At 31.6% G+C, this 25,172-nt stretch overlaps 4 protein-coding genes across 4 annotated transcripts; 3 read left to right on the plus strand and 1 right to left on the minus strand.

Annotated features, from left to right (window-relative positions):
* The first annotated feature begins 3,296 nt into the window (after nucleotides 1-3,296).
* On the plus strand, nucleotides 3,297-6,851 carry LOC111306275 (rhamnogalacturonan I rhamnosyltransferase 1-like). Its single transcript, XM_022904176.2, has 8 exons — nucleotides 3,297-4,317; nucleotides 4,629-4,696; nucleotides 4,827-4,915; nucleotides 5,018-5,183; nucleotides 5,288-5,577; nucleotides 5,686-5,890; nucleotides 5,977-6,134; nucleotides 6,370-6,851. Exons 1-8 carry the CDS (start codon nucleotides 4,005-4,007, stop codon nucleotides 6,614-6,616), a joined length of 1,536 nt encoding a protein of 511 aa, XP_022759911.1. The 5' UTR covers nucleotides 3,297-4,004; the 3' UTR covers nucleotides 6,617-6,851.
* Nucleotides 6,852-9,484: 2,633 nt separating this feature from the next.
* Nucleotides 9,485-18,061, minus strand: LOC111305703 (transcription factor BIM2-like). The gene is made up of 7 exons (XM_022903437.2): nucleotides 17,802-18,061; nucleotides 17,606-17,711; nucleotides 11,758-11,827; nucleotides 11,527-11,622; nucleotides 10,700-11,094; nucleotides 10,014-10,143; nucleotides 9,485-9,888 (listed from the first exon to the last, which is right to left on the minus strand). The coding sequence occupies exons 1-7, from the start codon at nucleotides 17,869-17,871 to the stop codon at nucleotides 9,778-9,780; spliced, it is 978 nt and encodes a 325-aa protein (XP_022759172.2). The 5' UTR covers nucleotides 17,872-18,061; the 3' UTR covers nucleotides 9,485-9,777.
* On the plus strand, nucleotides 12,494-15,753 carry LOC149512937 (uncharacterized). The gene has a single exon (XM_089750111.1). The coding sequence runs from the start codon at nucleotides 12,604-12,606 to the stop codon at nucleotides 13,270-13,272; it is 669 nt and encodes a 222-aa protein (XP_089606237.1). The 5' UTR covers nucleotides 12,494-12,603; the 3' UTR covers nucleotides 13,273-15,753.
* A 4,879-nt stretch (nucleotides 18,062-22,940) lies between the features above and the next one.
* LOC149512938 (uncharacterized) lies at nucleotides 22,941-23,899 on the plus strand. Its single transcript, XM_089751118.1, has 3 exons — nucleotides 22,941-23,240; nucleotides 23,327-23,500; nucleotides 23,633-23,899. The coding sequence occupies exons 1-3, from the start codon at nucleotides 22,941-22,943 to the stop codon at nucleotides 23,897-23,899; spliced, it is 741 nt and encodes a 246-aa protein (XP_089607244.1).
* The last annotated feature ends 1,273 nt before the right edge of the window (nucleotides 23,900-25,172 follow it).

Consider the following 25,172-nt stretch of genomic DNA (forward strand, 5'->3'; position numbering starts at 1 on the left):
CTATTTTTACAAAATTTGTCTAATAAACAAAATTAAATTAAAAAAAATAAAATTTAACAAATAAAAAAATAATCTTAAAAAATAAAAAAATAAAGGAAAAAAGGGATGCCACATGGACACCCTTTCTTTCTCCCTTTCTTTATAATTTTAAGTATATAGATATTTACTTTTTCTTTTCCCAATACTCAAAAGGGATTTGGCCAAAAAAATTCAAAATTAAGGTAACTATCAAATTGCATAAAAATTTAAATCCATTATTTTTTGGACATATTATGCATAAAGATTAGGGTTGTAAACGAACTGAATATGAATAAACAAACGTATGTGTATGGTTTATTCATTTATTTTAAAGATATTTAGGTTTGGTTTGTGTTTAGTGAGAAAATTATTTTATTCTTTCAAACTCGGTTATTTAAGTGGTAAGATGTTCATGTTCAATTTAATTAAAATAAATGAACTCGTTTGTAAACACTAAACAAATATATTCATGAATATACATAAACGAACATGTTCGTAAATAATAAACAAATCGTAACTAAATAAATTTTAAATGAACATAAATGAATCTTAAAATAGGTTTAGGGTAAAAAATAAAAATAAGAATTTGTTATTATTATTATTATTATTATAAACAAATAATAAACGAATGAATTTTAAACAAACCTTAAATAAGTTTATTTGTGAACATAAATGAACCAAATAAACTTTTATCTATGTTCCATTCGTTTAAAAAATCTTACATATTCATAAATAGTTCATTAAAAACTTTATTCATTTACACCTTTAATAAAGATTGAGCGTTTATAAGGCCCAAATTTTGTTAGCAAAAATTTATAGTGTTATTAACACATGTTTAATAAACAAAAGAGGATAATAATACAATAATATATATAAGCAATAAAAAATTCTCCCAGTCAATAATTTTGTTTCTCTCTAGACTCAATGTTAATTATAAGTTATTTTGGATTCAAGTTTTATTTGCAACTCGATTGATAATTTTGAGTGTACATTTTTTAATGTACGATTAATACAATATGGCATATTTTCTATGACTTATATAATAAAACAATTTATTATTTTTTAATTTTTATAAGAATACAATATTATATATATATAAATTCTCTCTTTCTTTCTATTTCATGTTTTTGGTAGATTTTGTCCCATTAGACTACCATCAACTTCGGCGGCCTAGCATTCCTTTTTAATAAATCCAAAGTTTGAATAATTGAGAGAATGCATTGTGATCACTGATCAAGATGATTTACGATTCTTCTATTATTTCACAAGAACAAAAACAACATCGGAAAGGATAACTCTTTTCGTCGCGGCCACTCATGATGTTCATTCATTAGTGATTGATGTTAACAAAAATTGGATAAAAAACTACAATTAATTATATTAAAGGCACTATTCTACTAATTAACTATATCTTAAGCATACAATATTTTGTCAATTTTTGGAACTAGTTTATGGAATTATGATTTGAGAATTATTCAATTTTTTAACCGGTTACTTATGAATTTAAAAAAAAAAAAATTATACTTGATTTAGTATAAACTCATTATTTTTTGTTATTACCTTCATCAATTAAGTCACCTAGTCCATATAATAGACCTTAGTTTCCAAAAATTCCTAAACATATATTATTTTTATCCTATTTATTAGCAGGATGCAGGATCTGCCACCACTCCAAGAGCTGCTCATCCATGATTGTCAGCAGCTAACAACAAGATTTATTAAAATCAATTTGCATTTTGCTTACTGTGAAGCTAACGAAACAGCACACCTCCCTGTAGTGGGAGCAGCTACTAACAAAACTGCATTACTTTACAGCCAAGAGGCTTATTTTCTCTCACCTTTGTTATATTTTGATAAATGTAATAGTGCTACTTATAAACTTGTGAAGTCTGTTATTTTTTGTCAAATAATATCATGTCATTTTAGTCCCAATAAAGTTAAATTTGCGAAAGCTTCACAATATCATTCCATATATGATACCTTTCAAAATAAAAACAGAAATGAGAAATCTCTATCTATCTAAGAAAAACCCAGAAATCTATCATGAATAAAGTTTAGGATTAGTTAAGGGTGGAATTTGACGTGGTAAACTATTCAAAATCTCATATTTGACTTGGATTTTATAGAGTTCATATTTCATAGGCTAATGGATAAAAAAAACCCTAAATTATTTTAGTTTTTAAATAAATTCATATATTTTTATTGTATTTAATATACTTTTATTTTTTAATTTATATGTAAAAATTTTTATTTTAAATAAAAATTTTATTTATATTAAAAATTATAAATTAAAAGTTAAAAACTTATTTGATATAAATTAAAAATTAAGTTTTTATTTAAATATAAATTTAAAATAAAAAACTTACTTCGTACTATAAAAATATAAGAATTTATCTAAATAAATTAATAAAATCAAGAGATTTTTTTATTATTTTAACATCCATAGATTTGACTAAGAAAATAGTAGGATTAGACTGGACACAACTAAGCACATAATTAGAACAAGTCAATAAATATTAGGTATTATCTCGTTAATAATGTTTATTTTATTTTCTGTCAAAGTTTTGATCGATAAGCATTTTAGAAAAAAAAAAAATTAACCAATAGTAAATTCAAAATAAAAATAAATTAAAGTGAAAAATCCTTATCACAAACGTCAAACTAAGACAATATTAATAATAATAAAAAAATAAGAAATACTATTATTTTTCTTTATAAGAACTATCTAAATATATGTTAAAAAGTAAACTTTTTAATTATTAGTCAAATCAGTTAAAGTATAGTGGTTAGCATAATTCACTAATAAATTAATAATCCAAAAATCTTATTCCCATATAAGTATTAAGTAAATTAATTTATTTCTACTTTAAGAATATTAATGTATTTTTTTATAAGGAAAATCAAATTTGAAAAAAAAAATTACATGTATTAATATTTAAATTTAAATTTTATTAAATTTTATTTATTAATGATTATATAAATTGAAGGAGTTAAGTTCCATATTTGTATTATTAATCACTTCATTTGTCAAAGACTATATTGGAAAGTTAAGGTTAAAATTCATGGAGTATAAAAACCACACTAGTAGTAATTAATTAAATGAAGAGGGAGTGTTTTTTTTTTTTTTTTTTTTTGGCACAAGAAGATGGAGTTTTTAACCCTCACGTCCTCCAACTTCTTAACAGTAAAAAAATCCAACACATTAACTCGCCTTGATTACAGGCTTTAACTTATTCCATTTCTACTATTAAAATCACAACTCAAAGCTCACCTTCTTTGTCTGTCTCTGTCTCTCTTCTTTCTCTTTCTCTCAAGCTCACAACTTTGCTTTCATTCTGAGCAGTTCACCGGCGACGATCTCGCCGGGATCTGGTCGGGAAATCTCGCCGGGAATAAACAAGAACCTCATTTGAGCTTTTCTCTTTTAGCATTAAAGAAACATACTTTGTTGGTCATTTTAAAACGCAATTTTCTTGGGAAGAGTTAGTGGAGATTTAGTTGAAAATGAATCATATAAATTCTGGATTTAGCTTATTTTGATAATGCATGTGGAGAGTTTATGAGGTTTCAGCCATAAAGTAAAGATTTTAAATCTGGGTTTATTTTGGTTTATGGCTTTAGTTTTGGTTTTGGTAAGCTTTGTGGAGCTGTTGTTGTTTCTAGGTGACAAATAGTTTTGGTGTTTCTATGAAGCTGAAGGCTCTGATTTTTTTAATTCAAAAGTTTTGGTAATCAAGGGAAGTTTAGACTTTCAAGGAGCTGGTGATTAAGTTAATTAAAGTTTTCAGGAATCACCTTATCTTGTGTGGAAAAAAGAAAATCTTTTTTTGCCTGTTTTATACTGGTAGAATAACCAAAGTTTCATAGGTTTTTGCATTATATTGGTTAAGAGCTTGAACTTTTGGCTCAAGTGGGCAATTTTTTACTGAATTGTTCTTGTTGTTGAGTTGAGATTGAGGTGAAAGGAGGGGGAATGGTAAAGTACAATGTGTAGAGTAGAAGAGACAAGTGGAAAGAGTGATTATAGGAAACAGTGGGAAATGAAAATGAAGATTTTTGGAGAAGGAAAAGTGGAAAAGTTAAAGAATTCAATGGTTACAAGGTCTAGAATGAAGCTATGGATGATGAGGGCAATAACTACAATTTTTTTATGGTCTTGTTTTGCTCAATTGATGACTTTAGGAGAGATGTTTGGCCCAAGAATGTTGAAAGGTTGGCCTTCTTGCTTCAGTCATTCTGAGTTGCCTTTTGTTGCTGAATTGTCTTCTATTCCACCAAAAGTCATTCTTCCACCAAAAAGTAAGTACTTGGTTTCTTGTTTCAATTGTAATTTCTAATGACGAAATTCCATTCCCATATCATACGATTATAATTTGCAATTTCTTGAATATGCCATAATTTATTTCAATAATTTTCATTTGTTCCATATTTTCTGTTTCTTTGTAAGATTCCCTTTCTCGTGAACAGGCAATTTTCTGTCAAAGATGCCTTTAAGTCCTTAACCAAGACTTTGCTTTTTATGGGGCTTTCTGCCTTTCGTTTTGATGAAAAGTAGAGAATCCTAAATTATTTTGTCTATGATTACTGTTCTAATTTGCTGTTTTTTGCAGGATTGTATAAGAATAATGGTTATCTTATGGTTTCCTGCAATGGAGGACTTAACCAAATGCGAGCAGCTGTGAGTGATTAGCTGGTTTTTATCGCTAAATCAATTCAGATATTTTTTCTCACTCTTTGTTTCTGTTTCGCTCACGACTTTCCTGTTCACTTTTTCACTTTTCTTGTCATTTTTGGCTTCTGTTTTGCAGATTTGTGACATGGTTGCCATTGCCAGATACTTAAATGTTACTCTTATTGTCCCAGAACTAGATAAAACCTCATTCTGGAACGATCCTAGGTATGTACAATTGTTTTTTAATCTTTTTTTTTTTGGAAATTAAATTATTAGAGTTATCCCCTGCAATTCAAAGTGGTCCTCTAATTTATTGTTCATTACCAGTGAGTTTCAGGACATTTTTTATGTTGATCACTTCATTTCTTCGTTGAGAGATGAGGTTCGCATATTGAAGGAACTACCGCCTCGAGTTCAGCAAAGAGTTGATCAAGGGATGTTCCTCTCTATGCAGCCCATTAGTTGGTCTGATATTTCTTATTATGCTCATCAGGTTTAACCTTCAGACTAAAGATGGAATAAGCTTTCTTTTTTTTTTTTCTCTGTATTTCTTATATTTGATCTAATCCAACTAATTTCTGAAGTATTTGCTGGTAGATTCTACCTCTTGTGCAAAAGCACAAAGTTGTACGGTTGAATAAAACCGATGCTCGGCTTGCTAATAATGAACTACCAGTCGAGATTCAGAAGTTGCGCTGCCATGTAAATTTTAATGCGCTGAGATTTACTTCCCAAATAGAGGAATTGGGTAGAAGGGTTGTCAAGATTTTAAGGGAAAAGGGCCCGTTTCTTGTCCTTCATCTTAGATATGAAATGGACATGTTGGCCTTTTCTGGCTGCACTCATGGTTGCAACAGTGAGGAAGAGGAAGAACTTACAAGGATGAGGTAAGCCTGTTCGTTTCTTCAATAAGTGCGTATAACTTTAGAAAAAAAAAACTAATTTTCTCCATTATTGTCCTTTCACAAATTATGGCAAATCAAATACCACATTAGGTATGCTTATCCCTGGTGGAAGGAAAAAGTTATAAATTCAGAAATGAAAAGGAAAGAAGGTTTGTGTCCTTTGACACCTGAAGAAACTGCTCTAGTATTAAAAGCACTGGGTATTGATCGGAATGTCCAAATTTACATCGCTGCTGGGGAAATATATGGTGGCGAGACAAGGATGGCTCCTTTGGCTGAAGCGTTTCCTAATTTGGTCAGTAAAATTTAGAAGCACCCTTTTGACATCAACATATATATATATATATTTGCACTAACAATTTGCTTTTCTTTACAAAACAGGTCAGAAAGGAGACTCTGCTAGTTCCATCAGACTTGAAATTCTTCCAAAATCACTCATCCCAAATGGCGGCATTGGATTATCTAGTCTCCTTAGAAAGCGATATATTTGTTCCTACATATGATGGAAATATGGCCAAAGTTGTCGAAGGCCATCGGAGGTAACACATCCACACTAATAGCCTAATATTGTACTTAGCATTCTCTTCTTAACTTTATTTTATAACCTTTCTCCATAGACCCAATAGCATTCTCTTAACTTTATTTTATAACCTTTCTCCATAGATTCAATTGATTAAAAATGAGTAGTTTTCTGCTAGCTCATGGTTTAGCAATTGCCTTGTTCAATTGATCTGATTTATATCATATTGTCTGTTATCGCATGGCGCATGCCAGATTCTTGGGATTCAAGAAAACTATCGTACTGGACAGAAAGCTTCTGGTCAATTTAATAGATCAATACCAGAATGGATCGCTAAGCTGGGATGAGTTCTCCTCAACAGTGAAGGAAGTTCATGCCGATAGAATGGGAAGCCCTAAAAAACGAATTGTCATTCCAGATAGACCGAAGGAAGAAGATTATTTTTATTCTAATCCACATGAATGTCTGCAACTGTTAGATGAACCTTGGAGAAGTACATGATCCAAATCATGCCGGTTAGATGATTATCTTCAATTATATTCTGTACTTTTGCATATTTATCAGACATCGGTCTACTTGTGCTCACATAGGTTTTGGGGCAATTTAGGCCTTGTGCCTGGATTTCTTCAGAACCACCCCAAGAATATTTATAATTGTTCACATTCTTGAATAACATCGATGTATAAGTGAGAAAAAAAAAAAAAAAAAAGTTAGCCATTCCAATTTGCAGGCTTAAGATCAGTTTAGCAGAACTTTAAACTTTTTTTTTTTTCATTTTTTTGAGAGTTAGCATCAAATTTCTTGCGGGAAATTCAAAATATTATATATTCTTTTAGGATTTTCTGACCACCTGTAATGGTGGATATTAATTTCTAACAAATGCAAGCCAAATTCCATGTGCTCCAAGGAATGAACAACGGCTTAGCCATTTTATTACAATTTTCCTTCTTTCTAAAGAAAGAGCATTGGTGGCGCCCATGGAGGAGTGATGGTTCTGCTTGGGGAGACAAAGAAAAAAGAAATATCTCCTCTCTATTTGTTCTCTAACAGCTGTTGAATTATGCCAAATATATATATATATATATATATATATATATATTGCCATTTCAAAGTTGGTGGTACTCCAAATCATGTCTTTCCATCATTAGTTAGTTGTTAGTAAATTGATCATACATGTATTATATTTTGTTCAATACTTGTACTAAACCCCATTTTTAGCAAGATTTAAGTAAAATTTTTGCTAAAGATATAATAAATAATTCAAAAAATGGTCATGCCATTTCAGGAGTTGTTAGGAGACAACCATGTCATTCCTGGTTTTTTAAATAATTTGAATATATATATTAACTCTAGTAATTAAGCGTGAAAAACAGATCGGCTCAATTTTAAAAAATTGAAATCATGTTCGAGTTTGTTGATACTGTTTTAAATTTTTTTCATCATTTTTTTAATTAATTTTGAATAATAATTTTACAATAATTTTCACCAAATAAAACTCATCTTATAATTTTTTTTACCAATGTCATATTTATCATTTTTTAAAAATATAAATAAAAAATTTACATATATTATATATAATATATTTAAAAATCAATTGATTCAGTTGTTTGGTTATTAATTTTAGAAATCGAAAATCAATAACTAAATTTTTTTATTTAATAGATATTATTGACACTGAACAAATAAAATCAATTTAACTAAATTCACCCATTTTTTATAAATCAAATCGGTTGAAATTAACTTATACTCACACTTGCTAATAATATTTGGTTTTTTAAAATATAAAATCACAAAAAATAGACACAATAATTATAAAATAATTGAAATATGCACATACTAATTTGTATTTTTAATGAGTCAACTTAAAACTCATGTCTCTCCCTTGCAATTTAGTTGCCAAAACATAATTACATATGGATTTTATTTCAATGAATAGTACATTGTTCTAATCCAATCTCCCAATATGTACATAAAAAATATTATATACCCCATAAGTCCATAAAGATTGTCCACTATGTACTCATACACCAAGAAATTGAATTATTTTAATTCAAAAACCATCATTCAAATTCCCTAAAGTCTCCTCTTCAACATAAATAAAACTTTTGGACTTTTGGTTGGTTGGGGAGAGAAGCAAATAACAAAATGGGTATGAGTTGAGAAAATAAAGGGAGTGAGTGACCCAAGAGAGATGTTGAGAGCTGACCCAAGAAAAATTGCCATTGTGGGGTGATCCAAGAAATCACCCACTTTCCACTAAGAAGCCAGTAAATTTTAGTCATAGATGGATAGCTAGTAAAAATGGCTCCACTGAAGAAAGATGTGCGGCAGTTCTATCTCCTCAAAGTAGCTTTCTCTCACGACAAAAACACACAACCCATGCCAATAAGGTCACCTACTTTTAAAATGGTTTCAAAGATTTCATGAATATCCAACAACCCAAGAACAAAAAAATTTGTTTAAATGCATTTTTCTTGCGTATGATATAGTTCCTATCTTGGGCTTTAAGCCCCTATGTCTTGATTCTTTTCCACGGTTAAAATGATGGAAAAGATAAGATGAAAATGATTCTTTCCTCGGTTAATCACTTTAATTTGATTCAGTTTAATAAATTATTTCAATTAAAGTCGGTTAGTCCAATTTTCGTATTTTTTAAAACTGAACCGACCAAATACTATCCTTCTTTTTAAATCTTCTAAATAAAATCTTGAATTTAACCATTAACAGTGTCCCGTTAGAAACTTGATTATCTTATTCTACTGTCGCGGCTGCTCGAAGAAACCTTGAACAGATTGCACCTTGAATGCTGATCAAGCACGGGCTAAAATAAGTGAACGTAACAAGGGATGCAGAAGAATTTAGGGATCCTCATTCGGGTTTTCCTCTAGTTTCCTCGTCTTTCTCACTAAACTTGTATCAAAGGAAAACGATTTTCAAGCAAAAACATTCTTAAACCATTATTACTACCAAAGCTGCATCTCCTCGTTTTAGGAGGTAATTTGCTTGATAAATGAGCCGAATTGACTACTACTCCCTGTGGTAAACAAAGGGTAATAATTTTTACGAGGTCAGCCATTGGCAGACTGGCAGTCCAATAGCAAACCATTAGTTTTGCGATCCAAACCTTGGGAATCTTTTTTCCAGCTCACCCAAACAATATTTGTCCAACTGAAAATAGAACAGCAGGATAATCATGAAGACACTGTTCCCTTGTACAATCCAAAATACTAAATCGTGATTCATGCAATTACAAAATGGAAACCAGTACATCCACCGCGAAATACTCCTGACGAGACACTTGGTAATAGGAAGACAAATATCATTCAAAAATAAATAAATAAAGAAATAAAACCGCACCAGACATGAAAATGTTACCAAAAGCTTTCACATGGAAATGTGAGATACTATGATCAAATAATAGCAGCAATAATACAGCAAATTCTCATATATGCTTGGAAGCTAGGTCTCAAAGAAGTACAAATAAAAAGAATATATAACAATTTTTCCCCTAGGAGAATCGATGCGACCTGGCAACCAGGAAGCATAACCATTTACATTTGGTATAAAAGACCTAATAATCTGTGGACCATGGCATGGCAAAAATGATAGGATGAAAAAGAAACTGAATGAAGAATATGGGAAAAAAAGACTAGAATTGTACGCTAGCTTTTTTCTGTTCTGCGCCTCTTATGAGCCTGATCAGACTCCTCTGTGTAGCTATGAACTCCAGTTTGTGCTATGACTTGATTGGTTGTGAATTGGATTTCTTTCTCCTAGATGACAGGTGAAAAAGAAAAAGAAAGGTAAGATAAAGAAATCAAATAGTTACATGTCTCATGGCTGGCTTCTAAACCATGCTAAAGAGGGATTGAAATACTCGAAAGGATTATCACTAAACCTTAGAACTGGATGCCATAGAAGTCACTCCACTAGCTACTCGTTTACCAACATCAATTTGCACGGAGATGCTCGCCTGTGACATGTCCATACCTGAAGACTGCAACGCTTGGGTCAGAGAGTTCAGTATCCTGTTCAGCACAAACACCAGTCTCTTTAATAGCATGTATAAAAACCTATCTTGAATTGCCAAGTCATAGAAATACCATGATTAAACAGATAACGTCATAAACCCCAAATCTGCGAAATAAATTGTCAGAAAACTGACTCACAATACATCATGTCAGGTCAAAATCCAAGAAATTACAAGTAAAAGCTTTAACAATAAACAAAGATTAGTCACCATAATATACAAACTATGACTAAATATAGGCAATAAGTAAACCTCTGAAACACCAGCCCATCATCTCAGAGAAGACATGAGTATCTAAGATCAATGCTGTAAACATGAACAGTAGGTATCATGATTCATTGTCCTGCATATTCATCAATATAATGGTCAGATAGATATCAATTTTCAATGAGTTTAAAGCAGGCAATCTTCAATTGCCACTGTTTCCACATGTGATATGATAGGTCAAGCTAAGTTATAATAACAAGAACAAGAAAGTAATACACTTCATTACCTATGAGAAATAATGACAATTAGAGCAACCAAATTGTAAGAAATACATGGCAGGTGCTCACCCTTGAGAGTAGGCACTAGAAAACCCTACTGATTCAACTCTGGTAGTCAAGTCATCCCGTTCATTTGCTGAATTGTTTGGAACAGCACTCTCGGTTAGACACTCTCTACTTTGCCATGATTGGAATTGGGGTTGATACACCATGTTCATAGAACCACTACCACTTCCATGATTAGCAAATGTGTTTGATTGTGTCTGCATGTTAATCATAGAAGTAGCTGACACAGGGGGATGGTCCAATGCTTTAAAAACTGCAGCATTACCCAAGTCAGTCTCAATTGAGTTCTGCATATTCGCAAGCATTGATGGAATGACAACATCATCCTCACAACTAGATCCATTCTTCATAACTTGAGAATGGTCAATAAAACTTTCTGCAAGCCCATGATTATTTCTCTGTTCAAAAAATGAAAAGAAAATTAGTAAGCTTCCTCTTGAATTACAGAAAATAATGTGATAAAAAATTTATAGAAGGTCCCAGTCCTAACTCACTAACACAACAAGTTTACAACAAAGAGAAATAACCTTAACCCTATTGCTGTGTATTTTCCGCTTGCTATAAACATAGGGTACATTTATTGGACACAAGTATCCGATATACGCTTGGCAACAATTGTCCCCAACAAAATTCAATAGTATGCAGTAGAACTTGAACACCCATGCTTTTAGCATTTTATATCTCCAATAATGTAGCATCAGAAACATTAATCTCAAACATTAACATATATTAACACATCAATGTAAAAGCAGTAAAAATTCATGCAATATAACCACCATGGCTTGCACATACAGAGGCCAGACATCAAGCCAAAAAAAAATAATAATTACCCATGGAATCAGTTTTGTTGGCTCCTGGCTCCAAGCTTGGTATGATCCCTCATACATTTGCAACTTTTCCTGTAAAAACTGAATGTACTCTATGACCTATACACAGAAGTAAATGATATTCAAAATTTATTCAAGCAGAACAAATAATAAATATAAATGGTTACATTTATGCATGCATATGCATATGTAATGTACACATATAGTACAGAAAAGAACATCTTAATTGGTAACCTCCAACAGAAAAGAAGCCTTGTCTCTCTTCTGATCATTTTGAGGAATAAGATCTCTCAAAGTCTGAAACCTGCCACATAAAAATAATCAATTTCAAATGTGAGAACAATCTAGCTTCTAGTTGTAACAAACAATAGGATTACTAATAGGTTGCAAAAGATTTTCCAACCAGGTGACCTGCTCAAACCATATCCAAAATCCAAGAAATATTTACTCAAAATAATCCAAATGTAAAATGGTTCCAAGTGAGCAAGCCCAAACTGCCATCCTAACCCAAAACTCAGATCTATGTTACTTGGACTTGAGGGCAAGTGTCGGACATGGACACATGTCTGGAACAGGTACAATCAATTTTTTTCTAAGTCTTCTGTGGGAAAACACTTAACTGATTGTAATATTATAATCTGTATATTATATTTGTATCTCTAAAATTAAGTATTTGTATCCCTAAAATTAAAGACAAAAAATTAGGATAGACAATCTCTCAATTATAGGATCAGTTTTATGAATATTTAGTTTCCTAGTTTACCCACTAGTTAGTTGTATATAAATCTAAGGTGCTTGTATAATCCTTAATGTGCAAGTTTTCAATATACATTCAATTTTATTCTTAGTTTTCCACATAATTTTATTCTTAGTTTTTCCACATGGTATCAAAGCTTTAAACTCTTCTTGGGAAGAAAATTTTTTTTAGCCTTCATTCCTAAATTCTATTTCAGGCCTTCATAGCCAAATCTTGTTAAATCTTTTAGTCTTATTTTTTCTTTCTTTGGCTTTCATTACCTAGAATCGTCTCTAGTTAAACTTTTACTATCAAGACTCATTTCAATCCTGAGAAAGATACTCATGCCAGAAATAGCAAAATCTAGCACTAATACCCGATTTGAGGAAGTGACAACTAATAAAATCACCAAAATACTACAGAAGTCTCAGGAACAAAAAGAGTTGGACAGAGAAAAGATTGAGAAACTAAGAAGTTTATTGAAAACTCTTGAAAAGCCTACTAGGATATGTTTTTTGGGTAAGGTCTCTAGTTTAGGTAAAGCTTCTACTTCTCATAAATTAAATGTCTCAATTAAGCCTATTACGAGTTCTTGCATCATTGACTCAGGAGCCACAAATCATATGACACATTCCTCATTGAAGTTTAGTACATATACCCTGTGTCCTAATAATAAGAAAATTGTTGTTGCAAATGGTTCACTTACTACAATGGCAGGGTTAGAAGATATTCAAATTAATATCTTGTTTGTTCTTAAAATTGTTTTTCATGTTCCTGGATTGACTACTAATCTAATATCTATACAAAAACTTACTAGAGACATAAACTGCAAAGTGACTTTTTATACCTCCTATTGTGAATTTCAGGATCAGAGTTCGGGGAAAAGGATTAGATTTGCTAAGGAGAAGGATGGACTATACTATCTTGAGACATCAAACAACACAAGTAATATTAAGAATAGCTTACCTTTGACATTTCTTTTTGAAAAATCTCCCAATAAAGACAAAATCTAACTTTATCATTTTCATCTTGGACATCCTTCTTTTGGAACTTTGAAAACCATGTTTCCTTCTTTCAAAGGATTAAATGTCGAAAATTTTCATTGTGATGTTTGTGAACTTACAAAGTATAGACGTGTGTCTTTTCCAGTTAGCAATAAAAAAAGTTCTACTTCTTTTTACTTGATTCATAATGACATATGAGGTCCCTCTACAATTACTCATATTTCTGATGCAAGGAGGTTTGTTTTTTTTCATAGATGATTGTACCAAGGTATCTTAGATATTTTTACTTAAATCCAAATCAAATATGAATAGTGTGTTTTTAAACTTCCAAAACATGATCCAAAATCAATTTGGAGTTAAAATCAAGAGATTTAAGTCTGATAATGCAAGGGATTTTTTCAACTAGAGTTTATCTACCTATTTCCAAAATGAAGGGATTACCCATGAGTCATTTTGTGTTAATCCTTCACAGCATAATGGAGTGACAGAGAGAAAAAATAGCCATTTACTAGCCACAACCCAAGCTTTACTTTTTCAAGTAAACATAACCAAATCCTACTAGGGGGAAGCTGTTCTCACTACCACACACATTATAAATAAGTTACCTTCAAGGGTCTTGAGATTTAAAACTCCTATGGAACTACTCTCACAATTCTATCCCAACTTTAATACCACAAACAACCTCACACCTAAGATATTTGGTTGTACATCATTTGTTCATGTTCACAATCATAATAGAGGGAAGTTGGATCTTAGAGCAATTAAGTACATTTTTGTGGGATATTCATCAACTCAAAAAGGATATAAGTGCTATCATTCTCCTACAAAAAAATTATATGTGTTTGCAGGTGTCACTTTTGAATAAAGTAAACCATTTTTTACTCAACCTTATCTTCATGGGGAGGCTTCATTTATGGAAAGATAAGGATAAACACTTCTTTTTGCTTGACTTGTCCTCCTCGTCAACATTTTCACCCATTAATTCTTCTGAGTCTAAACCCGTTTCTTCTGAGTCCAAGTCAAACACTGAATTTGAGTCTGAACCCATTCCAAACACAAAAGATGTGACAAAAGATAATATTGTTCTTAATTCTATGAAGGAATTACAAGTGTACTCAAGAATGAAAGTTCCAGATCTTGAATTAGTGCAAGTCCAAGAACCTGATCCTAACTCTGAAAATGAGGTAATTACAGTTTTTGACTCTATTTCTCAAAATGAGCATGAATCTCCTAAAACTATAACTAGCAATTATGATATGCTTATTGCCATTAAGAAAGGAACCAAAGAATGTAATAAGCGTCCACTATACCCAATCTCTAATTTTATTCATTTGAAAAATTCTCACCATCCCACAAAATTTTCCTAGTGAGCCTAAACACTATTTCTATTCCAACTACATTATCCGAGGCATAATCCGATGAGAAATGGAGGCAGGCCATGAAAATAGAAAGTGAGGGCCAAAGGAAAAAATCAAATTAGGTATAAATGGGTTTTTACTGTAAAAAACAAGGCGGATGACACTGTTGAAATGTACAAAGCCCAGTTGGTGGCTAAGGGCTACACTCAAACTTATGGAGTGAATTATCAGAAAACTTTTGCTCCAGTTGCCAAGATGAATACATTTAGGATTTTGTTATCATTGACTACAAATTACAATTGGCAACTTCAACAATTTTATGTAAAGAATGCTTTTCTACATGATGATTTGGAAGAAGAAATATATATGAAAGTTCCACTGGGATTTGGAAGTCATCTAGAAGCAAAGTATGCAAGCTGAAAAAAGCTTTATATGGCCTTAAACAATCTCTTAGGGCTTGGTTTGGGATATTTGCCAAAGTGATGCTAGCTATGAGATATAAGTAGAGTCAAGGGAATCACACATTGTTTATCAAGCACTTTGATTCAGGGAGAGTCACAATTCTATTACTGTATGTTGATGATATAATTGTAACCGAAAATTATGCGTTCATCCGAAATGAAAGTGCTCAGAGTACTATGCTGTCTTTCTCCGGATGGCAAAATCTCCGTTCATACTCTTTTCGAGAAATGGGAAAGCGTTTGGCTAGAGAATTTGAGATAAAAGACCTAGGAAGATTGAAGTAGCTCACTCACGACAAGGTATTTTCATCTCATTACAGAAATATATGATGGTTCTTTTGAAAGAAACTAGGAAGCTCGCATGTTAACCTGCAAATACCCCTACAGATCCTAATTATAAACTTAGAGAAACTAATGAAGATGTTGCTGTAAATAAATAGATGTACCAGAGATTAGTTGGAAGACTCATTTATCTCTTACATACTATGACCTAATATAGCATATGCTGTGAGTGTAATAAGTCAATTTATGCATAGTCCTAAAGAAGTACACCTATAGGCTATCTACTGTGTATTGCACTATTTGAAGGCCAATCCTGAGAGAGGTATCTTATTCAAAAGAAATTCGAAGCTAGTTCTAGAGGCATATACAAATGCGGATTATGCAGATTTAGTAATTGACAGAAGATCCACCTCAGGCTACTGCACTTTTCTAGGTGGTAATCTTATAACTTAGAGGAGTAAAAAAAAGTATGTGGTGGCAAGATCAAGTGCCAAAGCAGAGTTCAGAGCAATAGCTCAAGGAATTTGTGAACTACTATGGTTAAAGATTATCCTAGAAGACTTGAAGATCAAGTGGGATGGACCAATGAGACACGATTGTGATAACAACTCTACAATAAGCATTGCACACAATCTTGTTCAACATGACAGGACAAAACACATTGAAGTAAACCGGCATTTCATAAAAGAGAAACTAGACGGTGGTTTGATTTGCACACCATCTGTATCAACCAAGGGTCAACTTATAGATATGTTGACTAAAGGTCTCAACAATGCAACATTTCAAGAAATTATTTCCAAGCTGGGAATGGAAAACACTTATTCACTAGCTTAAGGGGGAGTGTGGGAAAACACTTAGCTGGTTGTAATCTTATAATCTGTATATTTATATTTGTATCTCTAGAATTTAAGGACAGAAAATTAAGATAGACAATCCCTCAATTATAGGATCAGTTTTATAAAGATTTAGTTTCCTAGTTTATCCACTAGTTAGTAATATATAAACCTAAGGTGCTTGTATAATTCTCAATTAGCAGTTTTTCAATATACATTCAGTTTTACTCTTAGTTTTCCATACAGTTTTATTTCTTAGTTTTTCGACATCTTCAAATATTTAGAGGGTCAAACCTCCATACCCATGTCGGTCAAATATGTATTAGACATGGATGTTCCAAGGAAATGAGGAGTCAAAGCAACATAAAGCTATACACCAACAAAGTAAATGTGGCATGAAGTTGACCCAAACCTAAACGACTTGCTGAAACCCAACATGAATTTACTCAAAGGGTTAAAATCCAAACTTGATAAATCAACTCTTACACGGTCAGAAAAGATAAAACCACAAAGAGCCAAAACTTGATCCGACCTGCTGAATTGTCAGCTCTAGATACATTCACTCGAACCGTCATTTATCAGATTTCATTATGGAAAACATTGTTTCTTTCATTAAATTTGCCATGATATATCAGATCCAATTCCTGCAGCTTGGCCTAATTCATACTGGTTCAGACTCTTTTACTTTTCAACTTAAAGAAATAATTTTTCCTATGATTTAATGGTCTGACTTGTTGTAACCAAAAAATTTCTTGATAAAAGATTGATTAGACAAGGAAAGCAGAACTGTTTCTATTCCTCTGGATACAATCCAAAGATCATTTCTACAAAAGCATCAAAAGTTTAAAGACAGCAAAATAATATTGAAAAAAGAAGGCATCAATTATTGTAACAATTTACAAGTTTCACCTAAGTTGAAACAGGATTCAAACCAACAACTTTAAATACCAGCTCAAAACATTCATAAGAATGCTTCAGATATATTCAAAGAATTCAAACTGATTATTGGCACTATTTTCATCAAAATATAACAGAGCTAACTTGAAACAAGCTTTCAGCAACCATTTTCTGATAATATCAAGTTGCCTCCAAGAAAATAACAATGCAATCACTAAAAAGTTTCATATATGCCAATGGCCTATAAGCAAATCGGCCGAACCTGAATATAAACCCACAGCACAATCTAAACTTAACTAGATAACAACATTCTCCGCGGTTTCATTCAATTAACAATATTATTACAATCAATTCCTCTTGTTATAACACTTCAAAAAATTTCTCGCATTCATAACTAATTCATCCGAACATTTTCATTTATGGCATTCAATTTAAACTTATACAGAAAATTAAACCCCAAAAAAATAGAAAAAAAATTACTTTTAAGAAATAGAAATTTTAAAGTTTTTACCTTTCATTAATCTTGCTTCTTCTACGCTGCTCAGTCTCTGAATGTTTAGACCGATTCGCAGTCGTCTTTTGGTCACTTCCTTTCCCTTCTACTTTCAGTGTTTCCCCTATTTAAAAAAAAAAATCCGATTTTAATTTTAAAACAAAATATGAAAAATATTAACAATAATTACTCCAATTCTTTAAAAAATAAAAACCTTTATCTTCGTAATCATCATCGTCTTCTTCTTCTTGATGAAGCTGAGCTGTTGCAACAGATTTCACCATTTAAAAAAAATAATCTCTATAATATTTCTTAGAAAGAAAAAATAAAAGCAGGTGCGATGGGGCGGGAAATGGAGCTCCGAGAGAGGTGTTCCAATGAGTCAGGCGGGTCAGTTTTTGCAGAGAGAAAAAAGTAGGATCTCTTTGTCGCTTGCCCTAAGAAAGGGAGGAAAAGCGCATTTTTTAAAATTTCGGATTGATCGCTTCATTAATATTATATTTATTGTTAAAATTTCTTTTTTCAATTTCTAATTTATTCCTATCCTAATTTTAATATCATTTTGAATTCGCAACTTCTATAATCTGATTATTGTTTTGATTTTTTTTAATTTAAATAATATTGGTAGTGGTGGGCGCTACTGTGCACTTGTTTGGTGATGTTTAAGAAGAGGGGCACTTGATTTATTTTAGTTAATTATAGTGTATGTTTTTTTAGTGAAGACTCTATTAGTATACTTTGTTTTTTACGCTTTTTCCTAAATGATTGGTTTTTTTAGTTTATCTTATAAGGAAAAACAAGATTAATTAAGATTTATTTTATTATTTCCTTGGATTCCTTATAAAAATAAAAAATTAAGTGTTCAAAATTTACTAATTTAATAAAATAAAGTTTTTGAAATAATCTTCAATCACAATAAATTGATTGGATATACCCGTTAATTTTAAATTTTATATTAATAAAATTTTGTGGTGTGTTATCGGTGATCTTCGCTTTTTAAAACAAATCAACCAATTAAGATTGGATAAAAATATTTAATTATAAATCAACTACACACCTTAACTAAAAAAGTTTGAGTTTAATAAGTTATAGGTTTATGGGATTATATATATTTTTTTATTGTGTTTACTTGCTGCAAACAAATGTTTGTGTTGACTTTAAGGTATAGAGTGGCAGCTTTTTCCTTAGCACATGGTGATGAACAGTCGTTAAAGAATGTTTTTCCTTTTTTTTTTATTACCTTAATGGGAAGAATAAAATAATGCAGGACAATGGAGTTGCATTGTTTATTTTTACTTTCAAGTCAATAGTTTATATTTTTAGTATTCTAAAATCTTTTTTTTTTCTTCTCTAGTTCAAAAGATAATAAACAAGTTGAATTATGGGCAAAGTTTAGTTTTATGTTTAGCACTGCTTAAAAATCATTAATGAAATTGTGCTGCTTTCACCTAATTAAAAATTTTAATTTGTTTAGACATGGTTATTAGGTATCAATTGTAGTCTTATTCATAAAAAAAATAAATTTTATTTTAATTTGAAAAAAATTAATTAATTAATTTAATTATTTTTTTAAGATGATGTCTAATAATTTTAAATTTTAATATTTGAAAATTTTTCTTCTATTTCAAGTTACGTTTTTTTATAAAAATTATTTTTTTTCAAAATGGGATGACTGATTGTATAAACCAATTTCTTCTAGGACCTCATGAGTTTCCTCAGTCTCCAACAGCCTTGTAATTATAATTAATAATAATTAAAATAAGTATATTAAAAGCTATCAATATGAAAAAGCGCTGGACGAGAGCCGAACCTTGACGTTGCAGGCGTAGACTTAGTCGTGGAATTGCGAATTTCCACTTCCATATATGTATGTGTGATAGGATGGTGAAGAAGTGGCCAAAATGTACATTATTGAACAGCAGAAAAATGCTTAGCAGCAACCGTTGTGGACTCTAGGGCAGGGGCGCGCCCACTCAAATCTTAAAAATTGGATCTTTCCATTAGTAAAAGACTCCAAAATTTTGAATAATTCTTGTAGTTTGCTTCTACTGTTCCTAAGAAAACAAGTAAAATGATTAGAAATAAATTCAAATAACAACTTTTTTTTTTGCTTTTTATTCCACTAAATATAAAAAAAAAAATTTAATATGGATGTTTATGGTATTGGAATGTATATGAATGTATTGACAAAATAAAAAGAGTAATTGAGCATGTTAATGGTTCAAAATGTAAATATAAAACTTATCCTTTCACTTCACTTCTTAATCACATTAAAATGAGTTTTTAAACAAGTTATAAAATAAAATCATGCCATGTTGAGTTTATTCCAACTGGTTTGATAAATATATTAGTCGCACGGTGTTATATCACACTTTTAATAAATATATATGCATATGAATTTAAAATTTTAATTTATTTTTTAATCATATCATATTTATAATTATTTATATGAGTGTTAATTCTTAATATTCTTTTCAGATTCGATGCAATTAAAATAAATAAATAAACAAAAATTTTTATATCTAATTTATAATATATATTTTTTTATTTTTATATAAATATTATATATTTTTATATTTTTAGAAGTGTTTAACATTATACATTTTAATGAAATTCATTTAAAGTTACAACAATTTGTACATGAAATTATATAAACAAATATTATCTAATAATTTTTCTCTTACTAAATATAAATCGTAGATCCGTCCGCTATAGGGTCACTTGCAGCCTTTTTGTTGCCAAATATAAGTCTTTGAGGATGCACACTGCCTAGACAATGCACCTAAGCTCCCCCTCGTTTCGTTTTGCTATCTCGGTTTAGCCTTTTAAATAAACTTTTTTTTTTTTAAGTAAAACGAATGAAAAAAAAGCCCCAAAAAAGCCTGACTGGTCAGCGAATGTTACGGCCCCATTTGGATTGCGTGCAGTGTAGTTGCAATAAAAAATATGCCAATTGTCGTGTTTCCAAATAAAATAATGGTGAGGTTAAAAAAATGTCAGTCATCTGGCCATTTTTGGTCCAGTTAATTACCGGCCGGTTAAAATTTTTTTTTCTCATTTTTATTCTTTAAGTTTTATTAATATGTCCAAAAAAATCATTATAAATTTTTTTATTTTTAATTTAAAAATTGTAAAATAAATTTGATAATTTAATATAATAAATAAATTTTAGTGTTTAATACATAAATAAATATTTTGAATTAATTTTATTATTTATTAATAAATTTTATAAAATAAATAAATTTTATAAATATTAAATAATTTAAAACTTTTATTATATATAATTTTTAATTTAATATCTTTAATGATAATTTTTTTATTATAATTTATTTTATCATTATCATTATTTTTATATCTAAATATATATTTCATTTTAATTTTATTACAATAATAATTAATTTCATCTTCATTACTGTTTTTAATATCAACAAAATTAGTTTCACTGTCTATCTATAGTGATTGGCCGACAGATTTCTTCCATGCCACTTTTGGGGTTTACAAGCAAAAATTTCTTGGATTTCAGGCTAATTCTGTATGGACTGTGGAATTTGATTACTGAAAATAAGTTGAAATTACTTTTTATTTATTTATTTTTAATGCAATAAATTTAAAATAAATAAATAAATTATTCAGCTTCTAGTATCAAAATAAGATGTGGGTACTTCAAAAAAAGTCTAACAAGAGGTGTGGTAAGATTCAAACCAAGACTTACATCGACGAATTTAACAATTGAGCAGGTGATAAGTCATTCTTTTTTTACTATGGCACATTGCTGACCCTGGTCTCTTCCAAGGTTTTTCATGTTGAAGCTGCTTGGAAACTGCTTTACACGGGAACTGTTGAAAGAACCCCATGCTTTTATCTTCCAAGATTGCTGAAACGTCAATTAACTGTGGTTAAGCCTGCCACTGTGAATCAGCATGTGCATAAAGTTGGGTGGAGTTTTCTGTTTATATTTTTGTATGGTTAAATCAGAATCCTTTGTTGTTTTACTTTTTACTGTTTTATAATATTTTCTTTTTAGATTTTACAATAAATGAAAAAAAATTTTAAATTAACCATACTTAATTTTTTTTATATAAAAAAATCGCAGCCTAAAATAAGAGTTAAAGATTGCAAAAACTAAACAAAATAATTTTTTTCTAATCATTTATACGTTCAAAATAATAGTAATAATACAAATCCACTTATTGGATGGCTTCTTGAACATAAAATACAAAATGAAATAAACCAGAGCCCTTGTTTATCACTTCTGGTTTGCCATAGCCATGAGCCATATTTGAGTTGTGATGGACGCTAGAGAACTACCCAAATTCTACTTTGACTAAAATGTTTAGCTGCAGCAGCAATTGCAGCCTCAGGGCCACTTGGTTCTGCAATTTCTATGCTGTCAAATTTAGCAGTTTTTGAGAATGAATGGCCGCATAAAGACAGCAACAACCTTAAAAATGATGCACATGAAGTCCTCTCCTTGTCTTTGCTCATCTTGGTTTAAGCCTGTTGAAAAACACTCTTTAGCAAAACAAAGGAAAACCCAACAAAGAGATTCAATGGACACAGAAGATTTAAATGCTGATTTGGCTAGGTTGATAAATACTATAATGTTTCGAGGCTTATAAAGCAAAAATTTCTAGGAGATCAAGCAAATTTTCTTATAGAAATTGATTGTTGAAGACAGAAGATTCTTACTATAGGTTGAAAACTTGAAATCACTCGGCCCTTTTGACCATTGCTTTCTGCTGACCCTAGGATCTTCCAGGAGCATTTACAGGTTGAGTGAAGTTGCTTGGAAACTGTCTTTGACAAATGTGTTGAAAAAACACCATGCTTGGCTTCCAAGGTTGTTGAAATTTAAGCTTGCCAATCTGAATTTTAGCATATACATAATGTTGTGTGGCGCTTTTTTTCTGTTCTACTAAGAAAGTAAATTCAAGGAAACTTCAATATGACAGCGACTTACTATAAAATTGATGTTTTGAAAAAAATTTTCCATCAGATATGAAAAATGCCTGGTCTATAATAGTAGGTAAACCTGTGTGGACCTTGGTTGTCCTATAATATATGTGATAAGATAACAGCTCATAACACCTAAGATTTCTCCTAAGGTCTCTCCACAATCTTTGTAAGACTTTCAGCAGTATTTTATGAGAACATCACACTAATTACAAGAATAATTATTCACCAAAGATAGCTACCAAATATAGCTACTACAATTACTCTATTTGTATTTATTCTTAGCAACTATTGATGTATAAATATACAGTGTACAGGATAAATAACATACAGCCATTTTCATAAATTTCATTACCTTTATATGGTACCAGAGCCAACCCAAAGACCTCGGGCAGTAGTCATGGCAGAAATCTCATCCACAACGTCACAAACCAACCAGAACCAAACAACTCCTTCAGCCTTAATCCAAGTAGTCAGTAACATATCTCTTCCCAACACCTTGGTAACCTTCAACGTTGCCTCTCAAATCCCCTTTAAACTCACAGGCAACAGCACATACCCAACTTGGAAGGCTCAACTAACCATCCTATTTCATGGATACGATCTGATGGGATACATTGACGGATTGTACCCGTCCACTAGAAACCATCAGGCAACCAACTCCCCAATTCAGAACACAAATTGTGGACCAAACAAGATGGCCTTATTTGAAATGTCATAATTGCATTAGTCTACGCAACCATTGCTTCTATGGTTGCTACAGCCACCACTGCCAAACAAGCCTAGGAAAGTCTCTCCACCACATATGCCAACAAATCACAAACCCAGATATACGATTTGGAAGGAACCTTGGCAAAAATTGTCAAAGATAGCAAATCAGTGGTTGATTATTTACCAGACATAAAATCCATTGCAGATGAGCTTGCAATAGCTGGTTCACTACTCAGCAATGATGAAATTGTCATAAAGATTCCCAGAGGCCTTGGATTAGAATACAAGGAAATTAGTGCAACCATACAAGCTCGAGATGCACCCATCTCTTATGAAGAGCTCTTTGACAAACTCACAGACCATGAAACCTTTTTGAAATAGGATGACACCAAGAAGGAATCTATCAATATCACTACACAATTCAATCAGCGTAGCAATTACAACCGTTCTCGAGGAGGCAACAATAACAGAAGGAACAATACACCTGGTGGATCACAGTCAAACAACTTTCAGCAAAGACAATACATTCAGAGCAACCGCAATTTCAACCCCAACTGGCTGTCCTCATTTGCTAACCAGAACAAAAATAAGTTGCAGTGCCAGATTTGTGATAAATTAGGACACACAGCCAAAGTCTGCAGGTCTTGATTCTTTGACCTGCAAGCACACCTGTCCACCCAAGCTGCACACAATGGTAACTGGGTTATGGATTCTGGTGCTTCTCATCAAATCAACTTTGACTTGCAAAATCTTTCAATCCACTCGGAGTATAATGGCAATGAAGACATCCTTGTTGGTGATGGTAATAATGTGCCGATATCACACACAGGTTCCACTAAGCTTGTTACTCCAAAATTCTCTTTTTCTCTTAACAATGTCTTATGTGCCCCTATTATCAAACGAAACTTACTGTCTCTCAATTTTGTAAAACCAATAATACTTCTATTGAATTTTTTCCACTCTTCTTTTGTTGTGAAGGATTTGAGCACAGGTCATCTCTCATTTGAGGCCGGAGTAATGGGAACCTGTATGAGTGGCCATCGTCCTCTTCTCACTTCCCGAAAGTTTCAACCCTTAATACCTGCTCGCAACCTATTCTCTCCCTATGGCACCAACATCTTGGTCATCTTAATAAACGAGCCCTTCACCAAATTGTCTTTGCTCATTGTCTTCCCCTATCAAAATCCCCTTCATTAAACTCGTGTAATTCTTGTCTTTGCAATAAAAGTCATAAACTTCCATTTGGAGTTTAGCTCAAAACCTCTTGAACTCATCTACACATATGTATGGGCCTTTACTTCCATCCCCTTCTTTGATCGATATCGATATTATGTCATCTTTGTAGATCATTTTACAAAATATACCTGGCTTTATCCCTCAAAGAATAAATACGAGGTTACCCCTACCTTTGAACACTTCAAAATTTTGGTCGAAAAATACTTCCAACGCTCCATTATCACCGTTTACTCTTATGGTGAAGGTGAGTACCTTGGTCTTCATCATTTTCTCTCCTCAAATGGTATTCAGTACTTGTATTCCCCACCGCACACTCCTCAGCGTGTTGGTATTGCTGAACGTCGTCATCATCATATATCAGAGACGGCCTTAACTCTTCTTCATTATGCATCTGTCCCATAAGAGACTCCTAACTATCGAACAATGCGAGTCTTTGGATGTTTGTGCTACCCGTGGCTCAAACCTCATACTCATCATAAACTTGAGCCCAAGTCCAATCCATGTGTATTTTTGGGTTAATTCCACCTCTCATCATTGTTATCAATGCCTTGATCCAGTCACTTCTCGTATTTATCTCTCCCGTTATGTTGTTTTTGTCAAAAACTCCTTCCCCTTTCATACTCACTCTCTCGATGACTCTCGAGTCACTCTAGGCAACTTCATCTTCTCTGGTTGATCACTTTAT

The sequence above is a fragment of the Durio zibethinus genome, chromosome 21 (genome assembly GCF_047325235.1).
Source record: "Durio zibethinus cultivar Kanyao isolate XHJ-2024 chromosome 21, ASM4732523v1, whole genome shotgun sequence".
Taxonomy (NCBI): Eukaryota; Viridiplantae; Streptophyta; class Magnoliopsida; order Malvales; family Malvaceae; genus Durio; species Durio zibethinus.